Source organism: Phyllobates terribilis, unplaced genomic scaffold, assembly GCF_046119375.1.
Source record: "Phyllobates terribilis strain yellow unplaced genomic scaffold, ASM4611937v1 Scaffold_3__8_contigs__length_932513732, whole genome shotgun sequence".
Taxonomy (NCBI): domain Eukaryota; kingdom Metazoa; phylum Chordata; class Amphibia; order Anura; family Dendrobatidae; genus Phyllobates; species Phyllobates terribilis.
In genome coordinates, this window is record NW_027362763.1 from 264,218,094 (window position 1) to 264,242,220 (window position 24,127).

The 24,127-nt window shown below is 46.9% G+C and overlaps 1 protein-coding gene across 3 annotated transcripts in view; it reads right to left on the bottom strand.

Annotated features, from left to right (window-relative positions):
- VEPH1 (ventricular zone expressed PH domain containing 1) overlaps nucleotides 1-24,127 on the bottom strand; it is a 688,962-nt gene that overhangs the window by 152,247 nt on the left and 512,588 nt on the right. For 2 of the 3 annotated variants that reach the window (XM_073674780.1, XM_073674781.1), the window contains exon 11: nucleotides 663-797. In XM_073674780.1, the coding sequence (XP_073530881.1) occupies nucleotides 663-797 (135 nt within the window). Of the gene's footprint in view, nucleotides 1-662; nucleotides 798-24,127 lie in introns of those variants that run through there. The other variant, XM_073674782.1, reaches the window with a different exon arrangement.

Genomic DNA, 24,127 nt, shown 5'->3' on the forward strand with positions numbered 1-24,127 from the left:
GTTACTGGTTGAAAGCTGTTGTAATGAATAATCATTCAAGGAACTATCATAATGCCAACTCAGTCTAACACATTTTAGTCCACATTGTCAGTTATAGGTGTTCAACCAGGCGTGGCATGTTCAGTGACACAGGGCAATGCATAAAAGATATTCCTTTGAACGAAAAATCTGACGTTCAGCCCCAAAAAATCAAACACTGCCTCCTTCATCTCAAATTAAGACTGTGTTTGATCGGTTTGCTAAAATGATTATTTGTTGTTAATTTTTTAACTGATGAACAATCGTTTTAGGTGAAATCGTTCCTTTTGATTAATTTTAATCGAATGTGTATGGGGTCTTTTTAGATGTGCACTTCTAGTGAACAGATGACTTAAACATATGGCCAGCTTTATGTATTAGGGCCAGTATAGTATGAACGTATTCTAAGTTTCATGAACAGTGGAAGTCAAACATCAGACTGTAAATGTAAATGTAGATAACTTGGTAATTTTGAGATTTATTTCATGCCAAGAAACTATGTCCTATATTATAGTTTATGATTTATACCTTAGAGAAAGCTAATCACCAATGTTATGAATTCAGGATATTAAATGCCGCTGTTAATTAAAACAGGCTTTAGTATTTTATCATTTTTCTAGTCAAGTATTACATGCTTAAATCACCTTGTTTTGGGGAAACAGAGACTGGATTATGGATGCTTCGAAGCTATGTGTTCCCTTCAGTTGGGTTTTCTCCCAGAGTGTTTTAAGCACTTTCATTGAAGTAGTCTGTGTAGACAGCGGCTCAGAAAACAAGCTCTAAAAAAAGAGAACACGTAAAAGATCACACCAGACTGTGTAATGGTGATGAACATGTATTTTGTAGGTTTAAAAAACAATACAATGCTATATTTGTGATAATATTTCTGTAAATTACTGACGTATTTCTTATAAAAGTTGTTTTAACCATTTTTGTACTTATGGTACAATGAATATACCTATACCTTTCTAATACACTTTGGGGGAACCTTATCAGGACGTTCTTAAGCCAGTCTGCAACCTATATATACAGGTTGGCCCCTTTACTAAGAACTGTCCACCGAAAACGCAAGTGTATTCAAAGTTTTTGCACAAATACTGCTTGCATCAAATTTAGTGATTAATATTACTTTAGGAAACTGTCATATAGGGGATAAGATATTCTCTCTTTGTTTTTGAGTCGAATGTCAATTGGAAAGCCAGAGGATTATCCGATACAGATGTAAAATTATGAGTGAATAGTATTTGGTCATCATCGAAAGGGTCATCTGGTCATATGATATGAAAGGAGATTTCGTCCGGTAAATTGGAAGGGGTTCTTTACAGTTAGTGCAGTCAGAATGCCCTACTGCAAGAGGTAGTAATAGAAAACACTATCAGCTGTAATAAAAGGGCTGGATGCTTTTGTCACAGGTAGAGAAAGGTTGAACTTGATGGACCTGTGTCTTTTTTCAACCTATATAACTGTGTAACTATATATAATATGGATGACCTATCCTCAAGAGAGGTCATCAATATCAGATTGGTGAGAGCCAAACATCCGGTATCCCCACTGATCAGCTGCTACAAGCTCCAGTGGTGGTCAGCTGTAAACACTGAATGAAGCTGCACTGCATTGCTCTGTGCAATGTGTAGCTGGTGCTACCAGGTACTGCAGGGCAGCGTCTATTTTCTTAACCTCTAGATGTTTAAATCTGGCTGCTGCAGCTAAGAAACAGATGATCAATGGGGGGCTAGGGAGGGGGTGAGGAAGTAAAGGACTACAGTATTCAAAGTCTCCTCCTACTCTACCCACCAATAAATTGAACAGAATGTGCAGTCGAAATGAAGCAAATAAATCTCGAAGAGCTGTCATTCTTTTAATTATAGATTAGAAACTTGAATTTATACACACAGATGCAAATCTAAGAGGTAACCTTTTAGTTTAGCTTTACAAAAAATAAAACTCACTAAATATTATAGCAATCTAATGGTACTCGGCTAAGACACAGTATCAATTATTTTAAAAATGAATAAATGACTTCAGTTTTCCAATCTTTTACATGATGTTGTATGTTGAGATGATTTACAATAAATTTGATTGATTTCAAATATGCTTAAGGGATCAGGTGTTTATTCACGTGCGCAAAAAAATGGAAGGAGTGTCATCAGTATTTTGGATCCAAGTTTCATTAGTGTGTCAGTTTTTGACCAGTGTTTTTCACATATGGATAAATAAATTAAAAAGTTTCTCCTATCCTTTGTCATGTTAATCACGGACAGCACACAGACTGCAAACTTATGCCATCCGTGTGCTACCCATGATTTTCACGGAACCATAGACTTGTATTGGTACTTTTTATCCATGATGCCGATAAACATATTTTGGCACTTACACACATACATCTTATACATCATCGTTTAGGAACTTATATTTCACTATTCCATGTTGAAAAGTAAAAGGATTCTGGTGAACTATGGTATTTTTTTAACAATTCTAAAGTAAAGTTTTGCTAGTATCCTTCAGTATATATCCTTTTTAAGTCTATAGTTTAATTAATGGCAAACAAAAGCACTTGAATTTGCCATGTAAATGCCCATGTAAAATGAATATAATCCAAGCATTACAGAGTAATGGTAAATATAAGAGAGAAAAGAGAGCTCTTCTTATTTCATCATCCAATATTCAGTAGAACACCGAATTTCTCCAAAAATCCACAATGTTTCGTTGAATAAATTAATTTCCAAGGAATAAAAGAAAGAGTTAACATAAAATAATATCAGTGTAAATTACTTGGTGCAAGATAACTATATTCCAAGACAGGAACATGTTCTATTTGTCGGGCGCACCTTCCTGGATAAGGATTTAGCTCTATACTGATTCTGAGTTGTTGTCAGTCTCTATTTTACTACTGTACTTACCAAGGAGTGTTAGATGACATGATGACATGAGTTAAAGAGTGAAACAGAATTTCTGCAGTTAATATAATAGTGGATATATATTAAAAACTTATATATGAATACAATGTGACGCTCACAGCCCTCCCTGGGAAATGGGGTTACTCGGAGCCGGGTCAGTGTAGGTGTCTCGGGGTTGCAGTCGTGGCCCGGACCCGGTCCGTGCCCAGGGCGGTCACAATGAAAGATTTAATGGGCTTTCAGGGTTGAGTGGTATTTTTCCGACTACGCCACCTACGGTTTCCGGTGATGGACACCAGTGCTGCTTCAGTCCACTGAGGCCGGTGTTTAAAGGCAGCTTTGATGGAACGGCTCCCCGCAGACGGAGCAGGCCTCAGGGCACTGTGATGAGGAATGGTGGGTGCAGTGTCGCGCAGGAAATAACAGGCTGAAGCGGGGTGTGAAGTCATCCAGGGTTTTTACTCACATTAAGATGAACTTTAGCCGCAAAGCTTCCCTCTGCTCCTCACGGCGTACTGCGGCCACCAGGAAGGGGGTCTAGCACTTTCCAGGTATATCAGGAGCACCTGTCGAGACCCCTCTGGTGTTTGTTCCTCTCCTTGGTGAGTTCTCCCACTAAGTCTTCTCCTGACTGTATGTGTGGTTAGAACTAGGTGTAAGGCCGGGTCCCACTGGATAAACGCAGGTAGAGAGGTACAGGTGGCGTATGCTGCTCCGTCCGTATCCCTCCTGGGATCCACTAAGCCTCCGGGCTTTTCTGACTGAGACGTGAAGTAACAGAGTTAGATATTGAGGGCCGGTCACCCCTCTTGCAGCAGGAGTCCCTCTGACTAGGCCAGAGTAAGAAATACAGGTGGCGTATGCCGCTCCATCCGTATCCCCCAGAGATCCTTTTGCCTGTGGAGCTTGTCTCCTCTACTCCCCTCCAGGCCTTCTTAGGTAGGGACCTTGACCGGGTAGAGGCAGTGGTTAACTCTGACCCGCTCCTCGCCTCAAGACCAGAGGACGAGGACTGTGTATCTTCAATAGGCTGCAGGTTCTAACAGAAGGCCACAATCAGCGGTGAAGATCACAATCAAAGACCTTGAATCTAAGATGGCTGTAGATTAAATATGAATGGGTAAGTGTACCCTAAAAGTGTGTCCTCCACCCTCACCCACTACATGGTTCCCCCTATCTTTGGTTCCCCCCATCTCCTATATCCTGGGCCGGGGCAGCACCCTGGTGCATTTAGGCCCCCTACAGGACAGGAATGGTGTAGTGTTGAATGATGAAGTAGGGTCCTGAGAAGTGCTCCATCCTTACCTGGAAGAGGAGATACCACACCTCTACTGAGGTGTAGTACCCCTGTGGCAACTGAACCCTCAGGGGCGCCACATTCCCCCCTGGTGAAACACAGCACGTCCGCGGACTGCAAAAGAGTAATAAGTGGTACAGACATTTCAAATTTTTGTATAACAATAACAATCTTCCCTTTATGGGAGGTAAGGGCACTTTAACGTTGCATGATATATATATATAAATATCATATAAATGTAGAAAAACAGTAAAGAGACATTATGCATGTAGACAGATCATTAGGAAACATGGAAGAAAAGTGTCAGTTCAGCAGCATGAGGGACCTGTCCCAAACCCTCAACGTAGGCCCTGGGGTGGCTGCAGGGCATGGAGATCCAGAGTTGGACCTCCAGGAGAGCCACTCCAGACAGGTTTTGCTTCTGAGGTCTGAGGTAGAAGTAGAAGCGGTTTTGCATAAAACCAATAGGGAGCACCTAAATAGATGCAGAACTATTTACAATAGAAGTCTGTCTACTGCCAGTGTCCGCAGGGACTAATGTCTCTTCAAACTTAAATCCGGGTATAAAAAGAAAAACCAAAAACAGTTCACTCAACTGTTCTCAGAACAGGGAGTAGCATCTCCCAGGGCTGCTCAGAAGCGGTATCCTCACTTGGGAAAAGGCTCATTTCTGCCAACTGAACCTGACCGGTCCTCTGTGGGCAGGTGAGTGGGGGCATCCCCTTTGAACACCCTATGGACGTCCAGGGCGTACCACCCCCGCTCCCCGTGGTGGCGGGTGTAGGACACCAAGTCGCCCGGGTAGAGGTTCCGATCAGGGTGGCCTTGCTCCAGCCGCAGCTAGACGCCCCGCCGATTAACAAACACGTCTCGGTGGAACTGGGGGCTGCGAATAAAGCTCCATCCGGCCTCCTGGTGGAATCGGACTATCAGGCCTTCCTCCCGGGGGTTTGGACGGGCGGCCTCTGCCAGGCGGGTCCGCGACTTTGCGACCTTGGTCCGCACCTCCAGGTGCTCACAGCGGACCTCCTTCTGGCGTCGCTCCTTGTCGAATTGGAGGAGTTGCTCTTGGCACGTCTCCTCCCTCCTCCGCGCTTCAGCCCGGGTCTCCTGGGGGAAGCCCATCAGGTCGCCCCCCTGGTTGTCCCAGACATACTCGTCTGCTGGAGGGCAGGTGACTGGAGGTGCGGGAGCGGCAAGAGCGGAGGCTGCTGTGGACCCTCTGCTAATATGGACCAGTCCAGGTTGGGGCAGGTGGATTCCCCATAAAACTCAGGACTCCCTGGGCCAGGAGCCGGGAGGCATAGCAGGTCTCCGGTGATGGCGGTGGCTTGGGCCTCAGCCTCCAAAGCCGATAGCTGCTCCCAGATGATGGCGCCCGGGGACAGGGGTGCCGGCATGATGCTTAGGAGCGGTACAGTACGTCCTGCGCCCGGGATAAGGGTTTCTGCCTTATCAGCTCCTGGGTTGCGCACGGCCTCCTGGACTTCCTCCGCCGGCCTCCACGGACCGACATGAGGGGCTCTGGCGGCGGGCCCGGATCCTCTGCAGCACCGTCTCTCTCCACTCCGCGGCGACCAATCTCCGGGCCACTTCGACCCTCCGGGTCAGGTCCTGGGTTTCTCCTCGGAGGAACTCGGCCTCCTCCGTGGTCAAGCATATTCCCTTCATGCCGAGGAAGGTGGCAGCTCATGGAACAGCATCGGAGGCCTCGGAGGACTTCTCTTCTGCTGCGTCCATCTTGGCTGCAAGGTGTGTTTCTTCTCTCCTCCTTCTTTTTGGGCGGTTCCAAGGCGGCTGGCTGATGGGCACTCCCAGGGACGTCCCATCCGTTTTGACGCGGACTGTCTCTGTTGGAGGGGGCGGTCTGCATTTTTGGTGCCATTGGGGAGCCAGGCCCACGATGGGAGGACTTTGGTAGCTGTCGTTTTGGCACATAATGGCGTCCGTTCTTCTTGGGAGGCGCCACCATGAGTGTAAACGACAGTCTTTTAGTGTAAAGGTGCACAGTACCCGGCGGCAATGGGGATTTTCTTTTCCGTTGCTGCGGTCACGCAATCCTGCCGACTACGCCAAGTTTGTGACGCTCACAGCCCTCCCTGGAAAATGGGGTTACTCGGAGCCGGGTCAGTGTAGGTGACTCGGGGTTGCAGTCGTGGGCCGGACCCGGTCCGAGCCCAGGGCGGTCACAATAAAAGATTTAATGGGCTTTCAGGGATGAGTGGTATTTTTCCGACTATGCCACCTACGGTTTCCGGTGATGGACACCAGCGCTGCTTCAGTCCACTGAGGCCGGTGTTTAAAGGCTGCTTTGATGGAACGGCTCCCCGCAGGCGGAGCAGGCCTCAGGGCACTGTGATGAGGAATGGTGGGTGCAGTGCCACTCAGGAAATAACAGGCTGAAGCGGGGTGTGAAGTCATCTAGGGTTTTTACTCACATTAAGATGAACTTTAGCCGCAAAGCTTCCCTCTGCTCCTCACGGCGTGCTGTGGCCACCAGGAAGGGGGTCTAGAACTTTCCAGGTAGATCAGGAGCACCTGTCGAGACCCCTCTGGTGTTTGTTCCTATCCTTGGTGAGTTCTCCCACTAAGTCTTCTCCTGACTGTATGTTTGGTTAGAACTAGGTGTAAGGCCACTGGATAAACGCAGGTAGAGAGGTACAGGTGGTGTATGCCGCTTCGTCCGTATCCCTCCTGGGATCCACTAAGCCTCCGGGCTTTTCTGACTGAGACGTGAAGTAACAGAGTCAGATATTGAGGGCCGGTCACCCCTCTTTTAGCAGGAGTCCCTCTGACTAGGCCAGAGTAAGAAATACAGGTGGTGTATGCCGCTCCGTCCGTATCCCTCCTGGGATCCACTAAGCCTCCGGGCTTTTCTGACTGAGACGTGAAGTAACAGAGTCAGATATTGAGGGCCGGTCACCCCTCTTGCAGGAGCAGTCCCTCTGACTAGGCCAGAGTAAGAAATACAGGTGGCGTATGCCGCTCCATCCGTATCCCCCAGAGATCCTTTTGCCTGTGGAGCTTGTCTCCTCTACTCCCCTCCAGGCCTTCTTAGGTAGGGACCTTGACCGGGTAGAGGCAGTGGTTAACTCTGACCCACTCCTCGCCTCAAGGCCTGAGGACGAGGACCGTGTATCTTCAATAGGCTGCAGGTTCTAACAGAAGGCCACAATCAGTGGTGAAGGCCCCCTACAGGACAGGAGTGGTGTAGTGTTGAATGATGAAGTAGGGTCCTGAGAAGTGCTCCATCTTTACCTGGAAGAGGAGATACCACACCTCTACTGAGGTGCAGTACCCCTGTTGCGACTGAGCCTCAGGGGCTCCACAACGACACGTTACTATTAGTGTTGAGCGAACATGCTCGACACTGCTCGGTACTCGCCCGAGCATCACGCTACACGGGATGTTCGGCGAGCACCGAGCATTTCCGGGTTACTCGGGCGAGAGCTCGGGTCTCCGCCCTGCATGTTTGGCGCTCTTTACAGAGCCAATGAACATGCAGGGATTGCCAGCCAGTCACTGTAATGCTGCAGCCATGTTGGTTGTGGGCATTACAGTGATTGGCTGGCCGCACAGCGTCACCTCGAGTATTTAAAACCGGGCGCCACCATCTTGGACACAGTCGCTCCGGATTAGACAGTGTAGGGACAGCGCTGCTGATTTAGGGAGAGATATAAACTGCGAAATAGTTAGTGTAGGGTCTGTAAAGGCTGCCAGAACAAACAAACAGTCCTTTTCAGGACTAATATCCATCCCAGATACCAGGCAGGCAGGCTGTATAGGAGACACAGTGGTTATACCAGCAAACGCTGCATTACAGTCCTGTGTGCTCCTGTTGCTGAAATTGCTGGACTTAGCACCAGGCATCGGGGGCCAGGAAAAATCCTTTTTTTTTCATCTAAATCCTCCTTTTTTTTTCCTCCTTCACACTGTACAAATACCCGTCTTATTAACCTTTTGGTGTGTCCCCCCCCCCCCCAAAAAAAAGTGTGTCTCTGATTTTTCAGACACAAATATAACTGTTGAAAATAGTCTGGTGTAGGCTAGAGAAACAGAAGTGTTGTTTTGCAATTCCACGGTTCAAACCTCTGTATTATCCATTTTGGGCCATTTGTATCTAAAAAAAAAACAGTTTGAGTGTGTCGCTCACTGTTCAGCCGCAAATCTATATATTTAAAAAAGTCTGGTATATCCCAGTAAACAATAACTGTGGTTTTGCCACCCCACGGTAAAAAATCTCTATTATTCAGGTTTTGGTATATTTTCCGTAAAGAAAAACAGTAGTGTCTCCTGACTGTTGTGACACAAAAATATATCTGTTGAAAATAGTCTTGTGTAGGCCCGACATCCCACTGTGGTTTCGCAGTTCCATGGGTCAAATCGCTGTACTGTCCAGTTTTGGGCCTTTGGTATCTAAAAAAAAAAGCAGTTTGAGTGTGTCGCTCACTGTTCAGCTGCAAATATCTCTATTTAAAAAAGTGTGGTACACCCCAGTAAACAATAACTGTGGTTTTGCCATCCCACGGTAAAAAATCTCTATTATTCAGCTTTTGGTAGTTTTTTCCATAAAGAAAAACGGTAGTGTCTCCTGACTGTTGTGACACAAAAATATATCTGTTGAAAATAGTCTTGTGTAGGCCCGACATCCCAGTGTGGTTTCGCAGTTCCACGGGTCAAATCGCTGTACTATCCAGTTTTGGGCCTTTAGTATCTAAAAAAAAAGCAGTATGAGTGTGTCGCTCACTGTTCAGCCGCAAATATCTCTATTTAAAAAAGTGTGGTATACCCCAGTAAACAATAACTGTGGTTTTGCCATCCCACGGTAAAAAATCTCTATTATTCAGGTTTTGGTATATTTTCCGTAAAGAAAAACAGTAGTGTCTCCTGACTGTTGTGACACAAAAATATATCTGTTGAAAATAGTGTTGTGTAGGCCCGACATCCCAGTGTGGTTTCGCAGTTCCACGGGTCAAATCGCTGTACTATCCAGTTTTGGGCCTTTGGTATCTAAAAAAAAAGCAGTTTGAGTGTGTCGCTCACTGTTCAGCCGCAAATATCTCTATTTAAAAAAGTGTGGTATACCCCAGTAAACAATAACTGTGGTTTTGCCATCCCACGGTAAAAAATCTCTATTATTCAGGTTTTGGTATATTTTCCGTAAAGAAAAACAGTAGTGTCTCCTGACTGTTGTGACACAAAAATATATCTGTTGAAAATAATCTTGTGTAGGCCCGACATCCCAGTGTGGTTTCGCAGTTCCATGGGTCAAATCGCTGTACTATCCAGTTTTGGGCCTTTGGTATCTAAAAAAAAAGCAGTTTGAGTGTGTTGCTCACTGTTCAGCCGCAAATATCTCTATTTAAAAAAGTGTGGTATACCCCAGTAAACAATAACTGTGGTTTTGCCATCTCACGGTAAAAAATCTCTATTATTCAGCTTTTGGTAGTTTTTTCCGTAAAGAAAAACAGTAGTGTCTCCTGACTGTTGTGACACAAAAATATATCTGTTGAAAATAGTCTTGTGTAGGCCCGACATCCCAGTGTGCTTTCGCAGTTCCACGGGTCAAATCGCTGTACTATCCAGTTTTGGGCCTTTGGTATCTAAAAAAAAAGCAGTTTGTAACTGACCTAACGTGGAAGGAGGACATGCAGAGTGAGGCCAGCAGCACACAGGGGGAGGGAGGCAGAGTACCCCAACAGGCAGGAAGAAGCAATGTGGTGGCCGCAGACAGAAGGCAGGCAACCGTTCCCCGTAACACCAACACGAGGGACGTTGCCAGTACAACCGGTAGGTCTTCCAGAGTCTGGAATTTTTTTAAAGACTCTGCTGATAACCCCAAAAAGGCCATATGTTCCATCTGCCATGCCAGCATCAGCAGGGGTGACAAAACTACCAGCCTGACCACCACCAGCATTATCAGGCACATGGCAGCAAAGCACCCGAATTTGTGGGGCGAAACCCAGGGTCCACGACCAGTGTCAGCGGGTGTCACCACTGCTTCTTCCACTGTTGTGCATGCAATAGAACCCCCTGTTGTGTGTGCAAGGCAATCCCCTGTCCATACTGCATGTAAAGATGCCCCCTCCTCTCAGTCTTCACTTGTTATGGCAGTTTCTCAAGAAACAGCATCAACGTCCACGTCCCACCGCAGCATTCAATTGTCCATATCCCAGACCTTTGAACGAAAGCGCAAATTCGCAGCTAACGCCCCACAGGCCACAGTCCTAAATTCGCACATTTCACGACTGCTTGCGTTGGAAATGCTGCCTTTTAGGCTGATGGAGACGGAATCCTTCCGCAGTCTTATGGCGGTGGCCGTCCCTCGGTACTCGGTCCCCAGCCGACACTATTTTGCCCGGTGTGCCATCTCCGCACTTCACAAGCACGTGTCCCAAAGCATCTGCCGTGCCCTCAACAACGCAGTTACTGGGAGAGTCCACCTGACAATGGACACGTGGAAAAGTGCTTGTGGCCAGGGACGGTACATCTCTCTGACGGCACACTGGGTAAACATAGTGGAAGCCGGGACCCAGTCGGACCTTGGGACGGAACACATCCTCCCCACACCGAGGATTGCGGGCCCTATGTCAGTCAGAGTTGCCCCCACAGTGTACAGCTCCTGCGCATCCTCCTCCTCCTCCTCATGTTCAGCCTCCATCTCAGATATCACCACATCAGTTACAAGCTGGAAGCATTGCAGTACTGCCTCCGCCAAGCGGCAACAGGCTGTGCTGAAACTCATAAGCTTAGGTGATAAACCTCACACTGCTTGTGAGTTGTGGACAGCTGTGAAAGAGCAGGCAGATCTGTGGCTGAGACCGCTGAACCTACATCCCGGCATGGTCGTGTGTGACAATGGCCGTAACCTGGTGGCGGCTCTGAGGCGAGGTGTGATCACACACGTACCATGCCTGGCTCATGTGCTTAACCTCGTGGTTCAGCGGTTTCTTAAATCGTACCCCGAGTTGCCAGATCTGCTCGTGAAAGTACGCCGCCTGTCAGCTCATTTTCGCAAGTCGGCTACAGCTTCCGCTGCCCTAGCTGTGTTGCAACAGCGTTTGCAGCTTCCGGCACACCGACTGGTGTGTGATGTCCCCACACGTTGGAACTCTACCCTCCACATGTTGCAAAGGATTTGTGAGCAGAAGAGAGCAGTTGTGGAGTACCAGCTGCAACAAGGCCGTCGATATTCAGGTCAGACTCCACACATAAGACCTCAGGAGTGGACCTGGATGTCTGACATATGTACCATCCTGACAAACTTTGAGGAGGCCACCAAGATGGTGAGTGGTGATGACGCCATCATTAGTGTCAGCATCCCACTTGTCTGTCTTTTGCAACGCTCTCTGCAGAGAATTAAAGAGGAGGCATTGCAGCCAGAGTATGATGAGATGGATCAAGAAGCCGTAGCGGGCTATTACACACAGCCCAGCCTAATCTCATCCCAACGTGCATTGGGGGACAATGAGGGAGAGGAGGAGGAGGAGGAGGAGGAAGAACAGGAGCTGCTATCATGCGTTGTAGACGGTAGTACCTGTACAAGTGTCATACCGTCGGTTCAGCGTGGGTGGCCTGAGGACAGGGGGAGGAGGAAGAGGAGGAGGAGGAGGAGAGCATGGTCAGTCGTCATCTTGGTGAGGACACGGAAATCTTGCCCGTTACCAGTCTGGCACGCATGGCTGACTTTATGTTACGCTGCCTTAACCGTGACCCTCGCGTTGTCAAAATGTTGGGTGACAGTCATTACTGGTTGGTGACACTTGTAGACCCCCGCTACAAGGAGAACTTTCACTCTCTTATTCCTGAGGTGGAGAGGTCTACAAAAATGGGGCAGTACCAGAAGGCCCTTGCTGCAGAACTCTTAAAAAAATTCCCATCTGAACACGCTAGCGGCAGAGGTCACAGTTCGTTGCCCAACCAAGGCGTACAGGCGAGAGAGATGCAACTCCAATCCAGCAGAGGCAGGGGAACACTGTCAACGTTCTGGGACAGTTTTCTGACACCCGCCCAGCTTACAGGCCCTGAGGCGCGGGGTACTCTCACAAGGAGTGGAAAGTTTCAAAAGATGGTGAGGGAGTACCTTGCTGACCGTACCAGCGTCCTCCGTGATTCCTCTGTGCCTTTTAATTATTGGGTATCCAAGCTGGACACTTGGAATGAACTCACTTTGTACGCCTTGGAGGTCCTGGCCTGCCCTGCCACTAGCGTGTTATCGGAGCGTGTTTTTAGTGCCGCTGGGGGAATTATAACTGATAAGCGCACTCGCGTGTCAACTGACAATGCTGACAAGCTGACCCTTATCAAAATGAACAAGGGCTGGATTGGGCCAGACTTCTCATCACCACCAAATGACAGCAGAGTAACATAAAGTCAAATCCACTGTGTTATTTCGGGAGGTGTATTCACATGCACTGCTTCACACCCACACATGGGTATACGCTTCGGCTGTTTTATCTTCTTCTCCTTATCCTCCACCACCACTATACCACCAGGGTGCCAGCATTGCAAGTTCCTCCGTCCTTATTTTTGGCAGCTTTTGCTTGCAAGGCATAAGCAAATACTATGGGACACCCACTCCCCAATAATGGGACTTATGTTTGTAATATGCTGTACTGCATGGCTCTTGTAAGGGGCATTGCAAGTTGCTCCGTCCTAATTTTTGGCAGCTTTTGCTTGCAAGGCATAAGCAAATACTATGGGAGACCCACTCCCCAATAATGGGACTTACTGTATGTTTGTAATATGCTGTACTGCATGGCTCTTGTAAGGGGCATTGCAAGTTGCTCCGTCCTAATTTTTGGCAGCTTTTGCTTGCAAGGCATAAGCAAATACTATGGGAGACCCACTCCCCAATAATGGGACTTATGTTTGTAATAGGCGGTACTGCATGGCTCTTGTAAGGGGCATTGCAAGTTGCTCCTTCCTAATTTTTGGCAGCTTTTGCTTGCAAGGCATAAGCAAATACTATGGGAGACCCACTCCCCAATAATGGGACTTATGTTTGTAATATGCTGTACTGCATGGCTCTTGTAAGGGGCATTGCAAGTTGCTCCGTCCTAATTTTTGGCAGCTTTTGCTTGCAAGGCATAAGCAAATACTATGGGACACCCACTACCCAATAATGGGACTTATGTTTGTAATATGCTGTACTGCATGGCTCTTGCAAGGGGCATTGCAAGTTGCTCCATCCTAATTTTTGGCAGCTTTTGCTTGGAAAGCATAAGCAAATACTATGGGACACCCACTCCCCAATAATAGGACTTATGTTTGTAATATGCTGTACTGCATGGCTCTTGTAAGGGGCATTGCAAGTTGCTCCGTTCTAATTTTTGGCAGCTTTTGCTTGCAAGTCATAAGCAAATACTATGGGAGACCCACTCCCCAATAATGGGACTTATGTTTGTAATATGCTGTACTGCATGTGACGCGCCCCCTGGGCTGTGTGTACACGTGTGTGGGATACCCGGTGCCGGGTCTCTGGGGTCTGTAGTCTCCGTGGCGGTGACCCGGTCCCGTGGCTCAGGCTGGTCAAACCAGTGGCAGTCTTTCTTAGGTTTTGAGGTTAATTGTCCGACTGCGCCACCCGTGGATTGCGGTCAGGGAATACCACCGCTGCGAGGCAGACCGCTGAGGCTGGTGTTGTGTGCGCAGCAGAGAATGGGATAACTCCCCACGGGAGGAGTATAGCCTCAGGGCAGTGAGTGTGGATGATGGGGGGTGATGGTGCACGAGCGCAGCAGGAACGACTCAGAGTCTTTGCAGTGCAGTTCAGGGTCTTTACTGATGATTATAAGGTAGACCCTCCCGGGAGTACTGGCTAGCATAAGAGGCCTGGTCAGTCTGTGAGCAAGCAGGAGTTCCCCTGGCCAGGTGGAGTTGTAGGCCTCCCCGTCAGTCTGCACTCTTCCTGGCTACCTTGCTGTAAGCGGGTAGAAGTAGCCCACATCCCTGAGTGTACCGTGTAGTGCTCACCCGTATGGCTGGTGACTTGGGGCCTTCTGTTAGCCTCCGCTCCACGACGGCGGTGCTGGTCCCTTGCTTGTGACTGAGCCTCCGGGCTTCTATGGCCAGAGGACCTGAAATCCCCTGCCGGCTGGTTTCTGCTGCTGGATATATAAGTCCTCACAGCCTCGGACTCCTGTGTCCGGTTCCTATTGTCTTCTGCCAGGGCGAGCTCTGCTCAGCTTCCAGCCCCTGGTCTTTAGCTCCTAGCTCCTACAGAGCTCCTTGCTGTTACTTTCCCTTGCTCTCACTCTGACTCTGACTGTTCTCTGACTCACTCAACCCCGCCCCAGATCCAGTTTATAAGGGCAGAATTCTCCCCTCCCAGGACTGGGGAAGGAGGATGTTGCATGTTTAAGGGATCCTGACCAGGAAACTGTTATGATCTGCTACAAGCACTAAGGAAAGACAGGAGAACTGTCCCTACAATAGAACTAAACTAGATCCCTACGATGTAACGGGGAACCTGATCCTGCGATCAGACCCGCTAAAGTCCTCGGCTAGTCTGTACGAAGACCTATAGATGTGAGGGAGGGATCCCTACAAGAACTAGGGACTGGGATAAGTTGGACACCTCCTAGCAGAAATAGTAGCAGTCAAAGACAAAACACACAACAAAAAGCATAGAGGTCAGAAGACCTAGCAAAACTAACAGAGAACGGCAACAGAGCACCAAGCTAGCTCAAGAGTAGTAAATACAATGAAGTCCAGCAAGACCAGGAGGGCGGAGCCGAATTAAATAGGCAAAAATGGTCATGTGGCCAGCAAACTAAAAAAAACCTAACAGGAGAGTTCTAACAGTACCCCCTCTTCTAAGAGGATCCTCCGGATCCCCTAGGCCCAGGCTTACAGGAAACCTCCTGTGAAACGCTCTGACAAGTCTGGAAGCAGAAACATCATCCGCCCTCACCCATGAGTTATCCTCAGGTCCGAAACCCTTCCAAGCGACGAGATACTGCAAACTCCCTCTATACCGTCTAGAATTTAGGATGCGGGAAATTTCATATTCCCCGTCCTCCACCACCGGAGGAACAGTGGCAGAGGCGTCACCATCCGACACATCAGCTTTTTTCAACAGAGAAACATGAAACACCGGGTTAATCTTCCAGGACGTAGGAACCTCCAACCTAACAGCAGATTGGTTAACTATCTGAAGCACTTTAAAGGGCCCTACGAACTTGGGACCCAATTTTTTAGAAGGAATCCTCAATCGCAGATTCTTAGAGGACAACCAAACCATGTCACCAACAGCAAACAAAACCTCTTGCCGTTTCCTATCAAAGTACCTCTTAGATTTTTTGTTAGTCTCCTGAAGATTACCACGCACATCCGTCCAAACTCTCTCCAAATCACCGGAAAAACTCTCCTCCTCAGGCACAGCCGAAACCAATTTGGAGAATGACCCAAAAGATGGATGTCTCCCAGAACAACAAAAAAAAGGCGAACACCCAGCAGAAGAGGATGTATGGTTGTTAAGAGCAAATTCAGCAAGTGGCAGAAACTTAGACGACCCCTCTTGATTGTCTGCCACAAAACAACGCAAGAACTGCTCAACATCCTGGTTCTTCCTTTCTGTCTGGCCATTAGACTCAGGATGATATCCAGATGAAAACGACAAATGAACTCCCAACCTGTCACAAAAGGCACGCCAAAAACGAGCCACGAACTGAGGTCCCCTATCAGAAACAATGTCAGTAGGAACACCATGTAGTCTGACAATTTCCTTGACAAAGGCCTTAGCGAGTGTCTTAGCGCAAGGCAGTTTGATGAAGGGAACCAAGTGACACATCTTGCTAAAACGGTCCACGACCACCCAGATGACCGTGAAACCTTCAGAGGGGGGAAGGTCAGTAATAAAGTCCATAGCCAGATGTGTCCAAGGTGCACTAGGAACCTCCAGAGGGCAAAGCAACCCCGCTGCAGGAGCATGCGAAGACTTGGATCTAGCACACACAGTACATTGACGCATCCACTTAATGACTTCCTTCTGCCATCCAGGCCACCAAAAACTGCGACCCACAAGTCTCTTGGTCTCAGAAATTCCTGGATGACCTGCCAACCGAGACTCATGACACTCAACAAACAAATCTCTCCTAAAGGTCCTAGGCACAAACAACCTCCCATGGGGAGTGTTAGATGGGGCATTCTCCTGAGCTTTAAGAATCTCATCCTCCAAAACGGAGTCCAAAGCAGCAATCACAACACCTTCTTGTAAAATGCTCTCCTCTTCCTCCTCAACACCGACCATGGGAGAAAAGCTGCGAGACAAAGCATCCGCTTTAACATTCTTGGTACCCGGGATGTAAGTAATGGAAAAATTAAACCGCGAGAAAAAAAGTGCCCACCTAGCCTGACGGGCATTCAAGGGCTTGGCAGCATCAAGATAGATCAGATTTTTATGATCAGTGAAAACCTGAATGGGAAATTCAGCACCTTCCAAGAGGTGACGCCAGTGTTCAAATGCGAGTTTAATCGCCAGCAATTCCCGATTACCAATATCGTAATTAAGTTCAGTCTCAGAAAATTTTTTTGAAAAAAAGGCACAGGGATGTACTCCATCCTTGTTTTCCTGAGACAACACCGCACCGACCCCCACCGAAGAAGCATCAACCTCAACCAAAAACGGCTTAGCCACATCAGGCTGCATAAGGATGGGAGCAGAGGTGAACCTCTCCTTTAGAAACACAAAAGCTTCAATGGCCTCAGAAGTCCACTGAACCGCATTAGCACCTTTCCTGGTGAGATCGGTCAGCGGTTTGACAATAATAGAAAATTTTTTTATGAATTTTCTGTAATAATTGGCGAAACCCAAAAACCTCTGTATCGATTTCAAACCAATAGGCCTAGGCCATTCCTGCAGAGCTTGAACTTTAACCGGGTCCATCTCAAAACCTTCACTGGAGATAATGTAGCCCAAAAAACTAATTCTCTGTACAGCGAACTCACATTTCTCCAGCTTAGCAAAAAGCGAATTGTCCATTAATAACTGTAATACCTCACGTACGCTCCGCCAATGAGACTCCAGATCAGGCGAATAAATCAGAATGTCATCCAAATACACAACCACATTTTTGCCGATTAAAGGTCTAAGGATGTCATTAATAAGATTCTGAAAAAATGCTGGAGCATTGGTAAGACCAAAAGGCATAACCAGATTCTCAAAATGACCCACAGGAGTGTTAAAAGCAGTCTTCCATTCATCACCCTCCTTCATGCGCAACAAATTGTATGCCCCCCGGAGATCAATTTTAGAGAACCACTTGGCCCCCACTAACTGGTTAAATAAATCAGGAATCAATGGCAGTGGGTAAGGATTGCGTACAGTAATTTTATTAATCTCACGAAAGTCCAGACAAGGACGTAAACCGCCATCTTTTTTTTTTACAAAAAAAAATCCAACAGCCACAGGAGACTTGGAAGGCCTAATGTGACCGGCGGCCAAGCTTGTCTGTATGTATTCCTCCAAAGCCTTTCTCTCAGGAATAGTAAGATTAAATAAACGACTTTTAGGAAGAGTCGCTCCAGGGACAAATTCAATGGTACAATCATAGTCTCTATGGGGAGGCAAAATTTGTGACTCCTCAGAAAAAACTCTCCAAAAATCCTGAATAGGTACAGGCAATTCCCCTTTATCCACAGCAGCAATACGTCCGTTACAACACTTGTCATAACACTTAGGGCTCCAGGACTTAATTTCATTGGTAGACCAATCCAGTACAGGATTGTGCAATTTTAACCAGGGTAACCCCAATATTACTGGAGAAGGCAAATTATCCAATACCACCAAATCCAAATTTTCTTGGTGAATACCATTAATAGAGAGGGGAAACTCACAGACCTTATGAGTAACACTCTTCAAGGGAGAGCCATCAACAGAAACCACAGCAATAGGGGATGACAAAGTTTTAGGTTCTAATCTAAGTTTTTCCAAGAATCTCCCATCAATCACATTCAGAGTAGAACCACAATCCACAAATACCTGAAATTCAATTAATTCATCCTGAGCAGCAGTAGTGGCAGATAGGAATACTCCCTTAGAATTTAAACAGGCAATACGGGCATAACTGACCATTTTTTTTTCTTTCTTCATACGAAGCACACAGTTCTTAATAAAATGACCAGAATTTCCACAACAGAAGCACAAGCCTTCAGAAAGCCTGCGGTCTTTTTCCTGAGAGCGGGGTGTCATCGCCCCAATCTCCATCGGCTCTCCATTGTCAGCACAGACCCTCTCAGGACTCGGAGCTGACATAGCAGAGGATTTGCTCTCATTAACCCTTGCACGCAGTCTCCAGTCCACCCGTATAGCTAATTGCATTGCCTCCTGCAAGTTTCCAGGTGTGGGATAAGCAATCAGTAAATCCTTAACCCTTTCACCTAGCCCTGCAAGAAACAAGCTTTTCAAAGCTGAATCGTTCCACACCACCTGGGCAGACCACCGACGGAAGTGAGAACAATATTTTTCCACATTACCTGATCCCTGCCTCAAACGTCTCAATTCAGACTCAGCAGATGAGACACGATCAGGATCATCATACAACAAACCCAAAGCAGAAAAAAAACTATTCACTGATCTAAAGCACGGATCACTAGGTTGGAGAGAGAAGGCCCATCCCTGAGGATCTTTGCGCAAAAGTGACATTATGAACCCTATGCGCTGTGATTCATCACCAGAGGATCCGGGTCTCAAACGAAAATACAATAAACAAGCATTTTTAAAAGAAAAAAAATCTTGTTGTTCGCCAAAAAATAGATCAGGCAGACGTACCTTTGGTTCCACAAAATGCGCTCCAGAACAGCTACTCACGTGTTGTTGGAGTTCGGCCACCTCCAGAGAGAGTCCCTGCAAGCGTTGAGCCAAATCTTGAACCGAGACCATGATGGAAAACTGGAGGTCTTTCCTTAGAGAAAATTTTTTTTTTCTTTTAGGGCTGGACTTACTGTTATGATCTGCTACAAGCACTAAGGAAAGACAGGGGAACTGTCCCTACAATAGAACTAAACTAGATCCCTACGATGTGACGGGGAACCTGATCCTGCGATCAGACCCGCTAAAGTCCTCGGCTAGTCTGTACGAAGACCTATAGATGTGAGGGAGGGATCCCTACAAGAACTAGGGACTGGGATAAGTTGGACACCTCCTAGCAGAAATAGTAGCAGTCAAAGACAAATACACAACAAAAAGCATAGAGGTCAGAAGACCTAGCAAAACTAACAGAGAACGGCAACAGAGCACCAAGCTAGCTCAAGAGTAGTAAATACAATGAAGTCCAGCAAGACCAGGAGGGCGGAGCCGGATTAAATAGGCAAAAATGGTCATGTGACCAGCAAACTAAAAAAACCTAACAGGAGAGTTCTAACCTCCCACTTGCTCTCCGACGTAATATCTCTATTACTGTGGTGACCAGACCCCTGGGGTGCCACACGTGGCTCTTGTAAGGGGCATTGCAGTTCCTCATAATTTTTGGAAAGCCTTCCATTCACTGCTTAGGCTAACAGTGCACAGGAGACCCAGTTGCTATAAATGGAAAAAAAGGTTTAGTTAACGCCCTCTGACCTCCATGTCATTTCCAAGGGGCATTGGAGTGCCTCGAAATTTTTGGTAGGCATTGCACTCACTGTATGCCCTATAACTGTGTAGCCGAACCGCTCCTTTTGTTACAGCAACATATCCTACAAGACATATCTGGTTGACTGGCCTGATATTGATGTGAATGGTCCCTGTTCCTCCTGCTCTTTCTCCTTTGCCACTACCTCATCCATCATTTATCACCTGAAGCTTTGTTTTAACGGGAGTCATAGAACTTGGATAGTAGCAGGAAAACATCCAGCAATCCTCGGAGGAGGTAGGATATGCGCCAAAACGCTGACCACCTCAGGCCTAGCCTCTACTACATACATGCACTTGCATTACAACAAAACAAAGCAGATGCTAACTTCTATCATCATCATCATGCTCCTCACCTTGGCACTCTCAGCTCCCCTGATGGAGAAGCCAGGGCCCACCGGAGGATTCTGATAGTCCGGTGGGCTCGGCCAATGCTGCCCTAAAGCAGGCCAGGCTAAGAAAAGTGTGGGAAAGGTTACCGGGACAAATAGGGGTGGCTGGGGACCGAGTATGGACACCCGGCCACCCCCTGGAGGCTGGGGAGCAAGCGGGGACACCCGGCCACCAGGCGGCTGGGGACTGAGTATGGATACCAGGCCGCCGACACAGCCATGGCGTGGTCGCCAGATTCCACCTCCACATGCCTAAAAGGCCCAATTTAAAGTGCAAGCAAGCAAGCAGTATGGTATTGCAGCCTGGAGGTGGGTGGGTGGCAGGCTGCATACTTGCGCTTGCATTGCAAGTAATGGGAGAGGTACAATTGAACACTGCCCTTGGACAAGGACTTGAATGGGGATAGTTGCAAGTCTGCAACGACAGGTGCAAGGTGGGAGGCATCTTCGCATGTACCATGAACAGGGGTTTGGCATGCACACACTACAGCGGAATAGGCTCTCCTTCCCACTAAATGCACTGGGGAGGGCACAGGTAATGTTTTGGTATACGCGTTTAATCTTATGTATAAGGCACACCAGGACAAATAGGGGCGGCTGGGGACTGAGTATGGATACCTCGCTGCCGAAGCAGCCATGAGGTAGTGGCCAGCATCGGCCTCCTCCAAACTAAAAGGCCCCATTTCAAGTGCAAGCTAGCAGTATGGAATTGCAGTCTGGGGGTGGGTGGGTGGCAGGCTGCACACTTACACTTGCATTAAAAGAAAACATAGCAGATGATAACTTCTGTCATCATCATCATGCTCCTCACCTTGGCACTCTCAACTCCACCGATGGAGAAGTCAGGGCCCACTGGAGGAGTCTGGTTCTCTGGTGGGCTCGTCCAATGCTGCCTAAAGCAGGCCGGGCTAAGAAAAGTGTGTGGTGGGATGTTCCAAGGAGAAATAGGGGCGGCTGGGAACCGTTTATGGACACCCGGCTGCCCCCAGGCGGCTGGGGACCATGTGTGGACACCCGGCCGCGGGGCGGCTGGGGACCGAGTATGGACACCCGGCCGCCGGGCGGCTGGGGACTGAGTATGGATTCCAGGCCGCCAACACAGCCATGACGTGGTGGCCAGATTCCGCCTCCACATGCCTAAAAGGCCCAATTTCAAGTTCAAGCAAGCAAGCAGTATGGTATTGCAGCCTGGGGGTGGGTGGGTGGCAGGCTGCATACTTGCGCTTGTATTGCAAGGAATGGGGGAGGTACAATTGAACACTGCCCTGGGACTAGAACTTGCATGGGGATAGTTGCAAGTCTGCATCTTCTGATGCGGCAAGGATCACTTATGATAGGCACACTTTTAGACAGTGACCTGGGAGTCAGAGATGCTTCCAGGGGTCTTCCCCATGCTCTTCCTATGTCTTTTCAGCACTTTATGCATGTGTCACACAGCACATGGCCAGATAAGGTTGTAAAATGTTAAAATGACATTTCCTGGTGAATGCATTTGTCATAGTTGAAAGCAATACAAAAGTGCAAAAACGCATAAAAAAATGCTACTTGTGAACATAGCCAAAGGTGTGGAGGAGTATTTTTGTTTTTGGTCATTTATTTTAACTTATACACAAGTCTTTTCCCTGGAAAGGATGTTCCTTAACATATTTCACAGGAAAAAAGTTTCACTTTCGTTTTTGAACGTTTTATTGTGAGCCCGTAAAAGTGGCTTAATACCTCTGACCACGTTGTTGACAGCAGTGACCTGGGGGTCAGAAATGCTTCCTGGGGCGATCCCCATGCTGTCCCCATGTCATTTGAGCACCGTCACTATCGTTTTGGGCACTTGTTAGGCTTTTAAAAGACTGCCGGAGGTGCCACCGCAAAAATGCTCGAGTCTCCCATAGACTAACATTGGGCTCGTTGCTCGGGTTGAGCACCCGAGTATCACGGCAAGCTCGGCCCGAGCTTCGAGCACCCGAGCATTTTAGTGCTCGCTCAACACTAGTTACTATATATTATACAGTACAGACCAAAAGTTTGGACACACCTTCTCATTTAAAGATTTTTCTGTATTTTCATGACTATGAAAATTGTACATTCACAAGAAATCCCACTTATTAAACCTGACAGGGCACACCTGTGAAGTGAAAACCATTTCCGGTGACTACCTCTTGAAGCTCATCAAGAGAATGACAAGAGTGTGCAAAGCAATCATCAAAGCAAAAGGTGGCTACTTTGAAGAACCTAGAATATAAGACATATTTTCAGTTGTTTCACACTTTTTTGTTAAGTATATAATTCCACATGTGTTAATTCATAGTTTTGATGCCTTCAGTGTGAATGTACAATTTTCATAGTCATGAAAATACAGAAAAATCTTTAAATGAGAAGGGGTGTCCAAACTTTTGGTCTGTACTGTATGTCACAACAGTATTTTGGTTAGAACAACAAATGTAACTTTGTAAGAACACTCAGCTGTGCCTTTATTTGAGAAGGATTAGGCAATGGGTGGGAAAGACTAGAGATGTGCTTCCACTAAAGGGATTCTGTTAGTAAGATCAACCCTCCAACCACATTTAAAAGCACGCTGGTCTTTGAAATGTAAATCCATCTGCACCTTTATATCTTCTATCTGTTGCTGCATTACTGAGAAATTTGCATGTTTACTCATGTGCAAATCAGGCGCTAAGTGTTCTGGCCCCTTCGGAAGCTGTTGCTTCCCATGGTTATTTCCCCACCTATCACCAGCCTGCTTAGATTCTTTAATAGTTTACTTTCTCTTTATCCCTTTCTGACCTGACGATTTTTTTTGTTTCTGCGCTTTTGTTTTTTCCTCCCTTTCTTTCAAAGCCATATCTTTTTTATTGCAATATATAGCCATATGAGGTTTTGTTTTTTGTTGGACAAGTTACAGTTTCGAAAGACACCATTCATTTTATGTATCATGTACTGAAAAACAGGAAAAAAATTCCATGTGGGGTAAAATTGTGAAATAAACTGTAATTCCATCATTGTCTTTTAGGTTTTGTTTTTATGCCACGTAAGACAACCGAGACTCACCAATGCTAGTCAATGGGTGCGAGAAAAAGTTGCACGGCACATGGACCATGCGTGTGTCATATGATTTTCTCATAGGAAACCCAACATTTCATCAGCTGAGCACAATAAATTCACAGCGAGAACTGCCAGAATAGAATAGATAGAATAGATATATGGATAGAGTAGATAGATAGAAAGATTTCATTGAGATATATAATTAGTGCAGTGCTGTGTAGCTTTCTGTACATTTATTTAGCTAATAAATAAAGAAAAAAATGGCAGGGGTCCCCCTTATTTTTATTAACCAGCCGAGGGAAAGCCAACAGCTGAGAGCTGGTTTTAATAATAATAATAGTAATAATAATAATAAACATGGAGCTTCCCAGCTATTAATATCTGCTCACAGTTGTCTGCGTAGCCTTTACTGATTATTAACAAGGGGGGATTCCTCCCCAAAATGACGTTGGGTACCCCCTATTTTTAATAACTAGCAAAGGCTAAGCAGACAGGCTGATATTAATAGCCTAGAAAGGGGCTATGGATATTGGACCCCTCCCAGAATAATAACACCAGCCCTCAGTCACCCCTGAAAGGGCGCAAACATAAGATGCATGAATTCTGGCACTTAGCTTCGCCTCTTCCCGCTTTCCCTGGTGCGTTGGCAAGCGGGATAGTGGTTTTGGGGTTGATGTCAGCTTTGTAATGTCAGCTGACATCAGGCCAAGGGGTTAATAATTGAAAGGCGTCTATAAGACACCCCCATTACTAACCCTCTAAGTTTAATCAAAAAACACACACAGAACAAGGTCCTTTATTTGAACAAAACACTCCCGACCCTCTTTTACCCATTTATTACCTTTAACAAATCAAACAGTCCAAAGGGTCCACC